Source organism: Haliotis rubra, unplaced genomic scaffold (genome assembly GCF_003918875.1).
Source record: "Haliotis rubra isolate DU_JTF1 unplaced genomic scaffold, ASM391887v1 Scf149, whole genome shotgun sequence".
Lineage (NCBI taxonomy): Eukaryota > Metazoa > Mollusca > Gastropoda > Lepetellida > Haliotidae > Haliotis > Haliotis rubra.
The window spans coordinates 1512381-1523165 of record NW_025765436.1 but is presented as its reverse complement, the minus strand read 5'-3'; the positions used below and the strand labels follow the sequence as shown (position 1 = coordinate 1523165).

Here is a 10785-nt window from a genome sequence, read left to right as displayed (position 1 = left end):
ATGTAACATAGTTAGCTTTTGAAAAAGAGCTTTTGCTGATTTCATTTCAGTTTCAGTTTACAGAAAAGATTTTTGTGAAAAAGTTGATATACACTAATTAAAACAGTACAGACGTTTGAAGTCAAGTATGTTATGCCGAGTCAATGGCCGTGTCTGTGTGGCTGCCCTTGAAGGTAAGGCTTTGTCTTCAGCAACTCATGCGACTCTTTAATGGGATCAGGTGGTCAGACTCACATGTCATTGTATCCGAATTTCGTACATTGATGCTCATGATATCAGTCACAGGTTTGTCTGGTTCAGATTCAATTTACAGGCCGCTGCTATGGGACTGGAATGCTGTTGACGGTGGGTATAGACCTCAAGACAATTGTATAGTCAGTTAATTCATCGTACCATATATACTGGACAAAATAAGTTAGGGATATTGGTAATTTTATGATTTATATTTTATCAGTGTGTCAATTAATAAATAGATCATTATTCATAATTTCAAAATTTACATATATCCCTAACTATTTTTGTCCAGTATAGTATGACGCAAGATCTGAAGAAGCATACATCGTGTTCCTGTACCAACCTCCATAACATGGACATCACTCAAGGTAAGACCCGTAATATAGTTCAGTATGTATGTACGCTGTTCTGCTCAAAGGTTCCATGTGTTTGTGGACATGTGACATAGTCCGATGTCTAATACCGATAGGGCGGTGGGGTAGCCTAGTGGTTAAAGCGTTCGCTCGTTACGCCGAAGACCCGGGTTCGAATCCCAACATGGGTACAATATGTGAAGCCCATTTCTGGTGTCCCCCGCCGTGATATTGCTGGAATATTGCTAAAAGCGGCGTAAAACCAAACTCACTCACTCACTCAATCACTCTAATACCGATAAATCCTAATGGACGTCATTTCTTCTTTTACCACAACTATACGTTACTGGAATAAACCCAGCAACTGTCATATTTTTTTTAATTGTTGTTTGACCCAATTCTTGATAAAAACATGCACACACATGCACGGTTCATGTTTTATAGAATGCTACGTCATTCTTTGGCATGAGACAGGATCGTCCTCAGTAACTCATAATTTGCAATCACTTGCTACTCAAAATGGTGATTATGATTTGGCCTTATTCTGAAAACAATTTAACTCAAGGACAAAAGAAATTTTACATTTTGGAAAAGATTAGTTATATCAAACCAATATGTAATGTAGCGGAAATTATGTTTGCAATTGTTTAATTAACCAGTGAGAAAGGTTATACAACACCAGCGTCAAGGTTACTGTAACTGACACGCCAAGACCAATAACTGACACGTGGAGTCTAAATTGAATTTTACATAACGAAATGTCCCACACTGAAGTCAATAAAACGTCAATCCTCATCGCATTTCACATCGACGTAGAGAATCTGCGGATGACGTCGTTGTCATGCCAGTTGCTGCCTTTTCAGTAGTGGCTGCTGTCTCATTACGTCCGGAGAGGTCATGGCATGACGTTGACGTAATTCTGGTTGAAGAAATCCTGATCAAGACGTACAATGTGAGATATGACGTTAGACTGTTGGATTAGGGTTCGTGTGGATGTTGGAATGGGAGCACAGCTGGTCTTTGCAGGTCGGCCCTGTATCTTGGAGCAGTAACGTTAAGATTGACGTTGACTGACTGAGTTTGGTTTTACGCCGCTTTTAGCAATATTCCAACAACATCACGGCGGGGGACACCAGAAATGGGCTTCACACATTGTACCCATGTGGGGATTCGAACACGGGTCTTCGGCGTGACGAGCCAACGCTTTAACCACTAGGCTACCCCACCGCCCATTGACGTTGACAAGTCTGTTTTTCCAATTGTCAGAGATGACACCATGACACTCAGTTTCTGCAGGGCTCACCTTCTTGAACAACGGCTGAATGTTCTTCTCCACACATGTATACTCTTGTCCTGTCATCATTCTTGGAGAAGCTGAACCTACTTTCGTGCGAGAAGACCCTTTACTAATCGCGTAATTACCAACTGCCCCATTGTAAACTGGCCTGAAGATATCTATTATCTCACGTTACACCTCAGTGAGGCATGATCTGGAAGCATCTGAGGCAGATCAGGATCTAACACCAGCAGTACGAAGTCTTCTTCACAAGATTCATCTACGATGTCACCGTCCAAAACAAGTGCAAAGTTCGGTGTATCCATCAACCTGCGGACTTGGGACGTGTGGTCTACCTGTGTTAGATCTGTCAGGAGTTCCAACTGTCTGTCTGAAGGGGCGATACATCATATCAATAACTGTAACATTTGAACACCCAAAGACCTTTGTAACGAGAATGTTCTTGTCTGGAACAGATTCTTCCAATTGTTCGGTCGTGTTGTTCTTCAATGAATCTTACCATTCTCTTGGTGGTTTTCTATTGATGTCCACCCTTACTGTAGTAACGGTTCGTCTTAGTTTGTCACGTCCAGTATTTGTAGATTGCAATAGAAGCCCATTTTGTTGAACTGATATTGAGTTTTGTCCATGGTGTCTATGGTGTATACAGGTGGTTGCATTATAACAGATTTTGGTTTTGATCTTCTAAATATATTCTTTTGTGTAGGATTTATTATGGACATGAGGATATATCCATAAGAAGTTCTGTGAAGGGTCCTTGAATGGGCACATTTTGGTTAATTCGTCGTGTTTTTCGACGTTTTTCTGATCGAAAGGGGGACTAGTTTTCCAATAGGTTAGGGAAAAGGACGAGAGGTGACAAATATTTTTAAGTTAAAATCAGTGTTTTTCTTGTATTAACACTTGGTTAGGTTTGTAAAGGGTAACCGTGAATGAATATGTCCATACGATATCTCTACAGGTGGTTAACCAGTGCATGCTGGAGGAAAGGTGTACATCAGTGGCACGTTATTAAACACATATATTTAAATTGATAACATACACGTCTATTTCTGTCTCGTGGCGTTTTTGTAAGCACCGTCTCATGTGAGTTACACGTGTGATTAATTACTGCTATGACGGGGTGTTTGTTGTAAGTGAATGTGAACAGACGTCGGACTATCAAGTGAGCTCACCGAGACAAGCTGCTGACATCATTGTTGTAGGGGAGGGGTAATGACGAGATTCCAGGTTCGGAGTTAATCCAGGCGCCATATCTCCTCACACCAGTCTTGGAAGCCGGCTTAGTGTCGAACACTGTCGAGATCAATTGACGTGTGAGCTGTTTCCGCTTCCTCCCCGCTTCTGTCAGTTTCACAATTAACCTTTTATCTCGTTCTCTCAATCTACACTCTCCTCCTCAACTATCTTTGTCTCAGTGTTGACTCACTCTCCACTTCCATGCATTCTTTTATCCTTAACTCCTCTGTTCTTCTTTCTTTATTCTCCACCCCTCCCCCTCTTCTCTCTTTTCTCAGTCTACTAGTTCCACTTCCTCTCGGTCTCCATTGGGTCCGTCGTTTTCCATTGTTTCTTTCTCTCAATCTTCACTCTTCACTTCATCTTCCTTTCTTTAATTTCATATTTTCTTACCTTAAGTCATCACTCTGGTCTTCCTTACTATATCACTCTCACACTCACTCTTTCCCTCATTCTTCACTCTTTTCTTCCTCTTCAATATTTATTCTCCTCTTCCTTTTTCTCTCAATCTCTGTTTGATCCATTTTCTACTCGTCTCTTTCTCTCGCAATATCAAATCGGTTTCATTTCCCCTCTTTCAATAACTACACCTCATCTTATTTTCTGTCTATCTCACTCACTCTCTTCACCTTCTGACCTCCTCTCTTTATTTCTGAACTGTAGGCCAGAGGCCCGTAGTACACTAAAACAGATGTGTAAGGCGCTGCAATTAGCTGTGCGGAGATGCATCCTTGGGCTTGCCAAAATCTATGACTGTGGGTTCGAATCCCGGTTTGCCATGATTGCCATCACCATATTTCTACTAGAGGATTTCTCCAAAACAGAAACGTCGGAGACCGGAACCGCTTCAGTCTATCCTACCACAAACAGGTAACACGTGATATGGTTGGAATACTGTTCCAAGCGGAGTCAAACCCATCTTACTCACCACCTCTTCCTCTTATAAGCTCTTCCATTTCACATTTCTTGGAACCCGTTAAGATCCGGGTTAGACCTCTTCTCTCAAATAATAATATTGAAGTACTGCTAGCATTGATACTCTCTCGATCACTCACTGGCCACTGAATTGGTTTCTCAGAGGTAAACATGACTTCCGGGATACCACCCACAAGGGAGGTAACTCTGGATCATGTGACTGGATAAGGTCAAAGACCCCTGTGGGGAGGAGTGAGTCGATGTCGTGGATCAGTGGCAGTAAAGTGGAAGCGTTTCATCCCGTTGCATTTCGTGTCACTTTATCAATCGGTTATACATTAACAAACATCACTAAAAGATTCATTGATTTCCCCACTGCCGTTTTCCCAATAGATGAGTTGAAGCAAGCAGACACGTGGCCAGGTGACGGTGAGACGTTACAGACGGTGCAGGGAAAGATGAGACAGGGAAGTTAGACGGTTAGGGGACAGACGGGGTTCAAGGACACGGTGAGCGAGAGTCAAGGCGGTACCATGGTAGTAGACGATGCGGGCCAGTCTTATCATCTTTACTTCGTTATTCCTCTCTGCGGGAAGATCTGAGGATGCATCCGTAAGAGTCGCACCATGACCACACATCCACAACATGTTCTTTACCTAAAAGGGTTCCTATGGAGGTTTTACGAGTGTTCTTTGAGCTTTTACATAGGCAGAGATAAGACACTCCGAACTGAGGCGGTAAATAAGTGATGACAAATTGTCTTAGAAAGCTACATCTATTTGGCTGAAGAACCTTCCACTGTGATTGGGTGGTTCGTTCACGACAGCTAAGGCAGGACTGGTGGCGACAGGGAGTGCAGGGCAGGAGACGGTGCAGGGACCGGGGGAGCAGGGCAGGAGACGGTGCAGGGGCCGGGGGAACAGGGCAGGAGACGGTGCAGGGACCGGGGGAGCAGGGCAGGAGACGGTGCAGGGACCGGGGAGCAGGGCAGGAGACGGTCAGGTACCGGGAGAGCAGGGCAGGAGACGGTGCAGGGACCGGGGATGCAGGGCAGGAGACGGTGCAGGGACCGGGGGAGCAGGACAGGAGGCGGTGCAGGGACCGGGGGAGCAGGACAGGAGGCAGTGCAGGGACCGGGGAAGGAGGTCAGGAGACGGTGCAGGGACCGGGGATGCAGGGCAGGAGACGGTGCAGGGACCGGGGTGCAGGGCAGGAGACGGTGCAGGGACCGGGGAGCAGGGCAGGAGACGGTGCAGGGACGGGGGGGAGTGCAGCAGGAACCGGGGAGCAGGTCAGGAGGCGGTGCAGGGACTGGGAGTGCAGGACAGGAGGCGGTGCAGGGACTGGGAGAGCAGGGCAGGAGGCGGTGCAGGGACTGGGAGTGCAGGGCAGGGAGACAGTACAGGGAGGCGGTGGGAGAGCAGGACAGGGAGACGGTGCAGGGACTGGGGGAGCAGGGCAGGGGAGGTGCAGGGACCGGGGGAGCAGGGCAGGAGACGGTGCAGGGACTGGGAGTGCAGGGCAGGGGAGGTGCAGGGACCGGGGGAGCAGGGCAGGAAACGGTGCAGGGAAGGGACTGGGAGTGTAGTGCAGGAGACGGTGCAGGGACTGGGAGTGCAGGGCAGGTGACGGTGTAGTGCAGGAGACGGTGCAGGGTCTGGGAGTGCAGGGCAGGTGACGGTGTAGGGCAGGAGACGGTGCAGGTACCGGGGATGCAGGGTAGAAGACGGTGCAGGGACCGGGAGTGCAGGGCATGTGTCGGTGTAGGAACTGGGAGTGTGGGCAGGAGACGGTGTAGGAACTGGGGGTGCAGGGCAGGAGACGGTGCAGGGACCGGGGGTGCAGGGGAGGCGGTGCAGGGACCGGAGTTGCAGCCAAGAGAGGAAGCGGGACAGATGGATCACGGGGGCAGGAAGCGCATCCATCACAGAGGATGTGGTTTTCGATTGGATAAGGAAGTCAGAGATGTGAGTTGAAGTGGAGGAGACGTGAGAATGTTACTGATGATGCAGTTCACACGGATCTGTTTCGAGATATAGGAATGTGCAATAATATACCGAATATACATAGTCTTTCTATAGGTAGAGTAACTTGATTGTGTGGTCACTCTTCCAGACTCGAGAGCACATACTAGCATTTAATACAGCATTCAACCCATTTCTACACTCATAACCACCCCGAGTTCCAGCAACCTCGTCCAATTTCTACTCTGAAAATTATTATAAAACTTGTTTTTCCCTTTAATACTCGTGTGTTTAATTTTTTAAGGCTTTTATTTAACTTTATACATAATTATATTTCATGGACTATACGGTCGTCTATGGACTGTGTTACTTCGGCTTTCCTCTCAAAGCTGAGGTCAACCCAATTCCCAATTTCCCTGCCACGTGACCTTCAATACCGTGAACCGGCGAGAGTTACTAGGCCGTAAAGTCGTTGTTGGCTTTCCGGCATTGAGAGGGTTGGAGAACTCTCACTTCAGCAGCGATAACGAGCGTTGATTTCCCCTGAAGAATGCCTCGAAACATGGCTCCATCGCATGGAACTGCTGAATCAATGGGTAGGAAGCATCACTGCTTCTTGAATTACTGAAGCTCATATGCAAATTTGATGACGTTTTCTGCTGAATGAACTCTCAACAGTTTTGACAGTTTGTTTCTTGTGGCTTCAGAATGAGATATTAATTACTATGAGTATGTATTTGTTTGCATGTCATAGGAGAAATCGCCTAATGCGAGTATATCCGGCTATATTCAAGGTATGTTTCATTCAGGAAGGGACCCAGTTGCCAATATTATGTCTCACAGTTCCTGAACCACATTATTGTCCCTACTGCCCAGCCCTCCCTGCAATGCTAAAGCCCTAAATGAAGTAAGTCTAGATTTCTTCAGGTTCTGAAGCTCCCATCAGACTGGGGCTCCTTTTCAATTTAAATGGGTGTATTTGTTACTATCAAAATTATATATATTCAGAAACTAAGCGATAGTCTAAGTCGCCTAAAGCGCCATAATGTTTCTGTGCAGAGTTACGTACCTTGTTTGTGCCAGAACCTTTTAAAACCTTCATAACTTCGAAATTTCCCCGACACCAAGTTTATATAACTGCAATGCTGTTGGGTAGCAGAATACACTCACTATTTGGAGACTTTTTGATCCAATAAGTTACGCTGAGGGGGTCGTTGTCGGCACGGGTACTACAGATATGTACCCCAGGTACGTTTCTGTATACAGAAACGTACCTTGGCCATAATGAGAATACAGAAACGTACCCTAGGACGATTCCATTCCTATTGTGTCGTATTCTTGACCGGAACTGTCATACTGTTGTATTAGATACATTTGATTGTGTTATGTAAGTAATGAGAATACACAGTAACGGATATTTCGCGATGCATATAAATACCACTCGCAATCAGTTGAACGGGAACAACTACATGCGGTTCTGGTTGTGGATTGCGGAATATGAACTCGTCCGCCTTTTAGGGTACCGGGTACGTTTCTGTATTTTAACTTTGTTTAAGGGTACATATCTGTATACAGAACCGTACCTGGGGTACGTATCTGTAGTACCTGTGCCGACATCGACCCCTTCAGCATAAGTTACGATAACACAACAGTAGTCTGTCTCACAGTCCCTGAACCACATTGTTGTCCCTACTGCCAAGCTCTCTCTGCAGTGCCAAAGCCCTAAATAAAGCAAGTCTAGATTTCCTCAGGTTAATCTCTGGTCTCCCTAGGGCTCCTTTTCAATTTAAATGGGCTTGTTTGTTACTATCAAAATTATATATATTCAGAGGCTAAACATTAGTCTAACACAACAGCTATGCCTGGAAAAACAAAGATTCATTTATTTGATCCTGTATTGGAATCTTGTATTCATCAGTACAGTCCGTCGTGATACCCTTGATGCATCGACATTATCCTGTCCGCACAAACAGTTTCCATCCTTCTTGCAATCCTTGTTCATAAAGGTCACGCTGGTCAGGAACACTCAAGAAGGACCGTATTCATAACCAATGCCTCCGCTGTGCATTTGTCTTTTAATCCTTGCAAAACGCCGAAACACACTGTTCCCATCTCATCCACACACTAAGCGTGACAAAGTTCTGTCTAACCCACATATCCATTCACACAAAGCGTAATCCGGGAGAAAATGTGTGAACACAATTATGACATTCCCGGCGCGTTGTTAATAGGTAGTCACAGAGAATATGTAACGAGACCCTTGATACAATCTATCTCTGCTCCACACCACAACCCTCCTCAACCCCTACCCCCATCCCCCAACCGCCAACCCCCAATTCCCCAACCCCTGAACATGCTCAGTCTGCCTACCACCTCTCGTAAAACAGCCTCCTACCTATCACTCCATTAGATAAACACAGCCGTGGCTGATCTTTACAACACGTCCCATGAGTATATTATATATTTATCGGCATGTCTCTAGCTAATTGGCGGGCATAGATTGGCATATGGCAGTACACTGGAAGGGGCATCCACATTGATAGGAGGTTATGAAGTGTGAAGCGGCTCCTGGATACTATCGATCGCTCATTATTCACAAATGGCTTTGTCTAATTATTTATCTCGCGAGAAGCAACGAGACTTGGTTGACGGGAAAACGTATTTCGGCGAGATATGTCGACAAGATGGTAACTGAAGATTACCGAAGCCTAACTGGATCTGGCGCTGTTGTGTGTGAAGCGAGACAAAGCTGGAGATTAAATTCCATACCGTGACGGTGAAATTAAAGAAAAACAAAATTTTCAAAGAGCTCACCTTCCGCCAAACATAATTCGAAAACAGCTCGTCTATTTAAAGATTCACATTATCCCAACGTCTATGATCAATGGCATGGTTGACCAACTAACTTTAAAAGACGTAAGACATCTGTGAACCTTCAGTATAGTACTTGCATGTGCTGTGTGCAGTTTGTTAGCGGTGTCGGTGTGGTGTATCATATTTGGCTGCAGCGATGGAGTCGGAGGGTGAGTGAGGGAAGATAAGCCGTGGCCGACAGATACAGAGGGAGAAGGATGCTGAAAGAGAGGTTTGTGCTGACGGTTATGATGCCAACTGTGCGTCTTTCAGTAAATCACCCCAGGAATTCGAACAAACAGCAGATATGTAGCCGACGTTTTAAAGTCAGGTGTTGCTGGCGATTCAGACCAAAGGTCTAGCCTTCTGGCGCGGCTTGCCGACGGTCAGTTCCGGACCATGGTAGGGTATTTTGATGAAACGGTTGTACTCCATTGTATGGGATTCACTCACTATACATTTTTCTTTCAGACCTTTTGAACGTATACAAAATAATAATAATATGCGCCAAATTACTAGAGTGATGTTTTTACTCTATCCCGAGTCACCACTCCCTGCACTGTATTTTGTATTTCTTCTTTTCTTCTTTTCTTCTTTGTCTTCTTCATCTGGGCAAGTTGTGTAAGGCGCCGCAATTAGCTGTGCAGTGATGCATCCTTGGGCTTGCCAAAAACCTATGACTGTGGGTTCGAATCCCGGTTTGCCACGATTACCATCACCGTATTTCTACTAGATGATTTCTCCAAAACAGAAACGTCGGAGACCGGAACCGCTTCAGTCTATCCGACCACAAACAGGTAACACCTGACATGGCTGGAATACTGTTCCAAGCCGAGTTAAACACATCTTACTCACCACCTCTTCCTCTTATAATCCCTTCCATTTCACATTTCTTAGAACCCGTTAAGATCCGGGTTAGAACTGGACTTCAGCAACCCATGCTAGCAACTAACAGGATCGGGTGAGCAGGGTCGCTGACTTGGTTGACACATTGCCATCTTATACCGATTGCGTAGACCGATGCTCATGCTGTTGATCACTGGATTGTCTGGTCCAGACTCGATTATTTACAGACCGCCGCCATATAGCTGGAAAATTGCTGCGTGCGGCGTCAAGCAAACAAAATATCCATTTCTTGTACTATGTTCTAATCATATTCCAGTATTGAATTTTACAGTCCTGAAGGAATCCGTTACTTCACAGAATTAAGGTAATTAAACCGTGAATTAAGATGTCGTTGACAAAATCGAGGTCTTTTTTGTGTTGGGGTTTTTTGGGGTCCTGGGTGACTGTTAACTTCCTATCGCATCACAGGCAGCTTGGGTTGTATACTCCCCAGGAACACGAGAAAGAAACTCGAAAACAGACTAAACCACTGACCAGGTGATAATAATAGTGATGGTTATTATTCTTATTGATTTTTGTTGAAGTCATTATTAACCGAATAAATGTACGTCATTGCAAAGACATCTTTGTGAATGAACGGGGATTGAGATTTCAAGCTTGAAAGAGTAAATAAGGCGCAACTGCACATATGTTTTCCTCAGAGATGTTTCAGTGTTATCATAACGGAAACTTTAAACTCCACTCACCGGAGGAGCGTAAAGGCACTTCTTTGTCGTTGAGAGAGCCGGCGGCGTATCACGTGATCTTTGAAAGACCACGTGACTTTGCGTATGGTTTTCAGGCTTGACATTAGCGTGCGTATGTAGTTATTTTCAGAAACAACAAAATTAAAAGAAAAAGTCCATTTTCAGCGTACATTGATGACAAAAACACATTTTGCGATAATCTTGGTGGTATCTGTTTGGCATATGGAAAGTCGCCGGTTATAGTGTTAAATGCATGTGTTGAGAAGAATCTTCTTGGGGTATTTTTATTTGTTGATGTTCTTCGCCGGTCGACCATGATATGTTTACATGTTTACAAA

The 10785-nt window shown here is 45.1% G+C and overlaps 1 protein-coding gene across 1 annotated transcript; it reads left to right on the top strand.

The window, feature by feature from the left end:
- The first annotated feature begins 532 nt into the window (after positions 1 to 532).
- LOC124269974 (spidroin-1-like) lies at positions 533 to 5667 on the top strand. Its single transcript, XM_046704973.1, has 3 exons — positions 533 to 602; positions 4432 to 4509; positions 4865 to 5667. The coding sequence occupies exons 1-3, from the start codon at positions 533 to 535 to the stop codon at positions 5665 to 5667; spliced, it is 951 nt and encodes a 316-aa protein (XP_046560929.1).
- Positions 5668 to 10785: the final 5118 nt, after the last annotated feature.

What these genes read in the sequence shown, in the direction of transcription:
- LOC124269974 (XM_046704973.1), top strand. Translation starts at nt 533, where the DNA reads ATGACGCAAGATCTGAAGAAGCATACATCGTGTTCCTGTACCAACCTC. An exon ending in TAACATGGACATCACTCAAG is followed by an intron (nt 603 to 4,431) that starts GTAAGACCCGTA and finishes TTTTCCCAATAG; the next exon opens with ATGAGTTGAAGCAAGCAGAC. An exon ending in GGGAAAGATGAGACAGGGAA is followed by an intron (nt 4,510 to 4,864) that starts GTTAGACGGTTA and finishes CGTTCACGACAG; the next exon opens with CTAAGGCAGGACTGGTGGCG.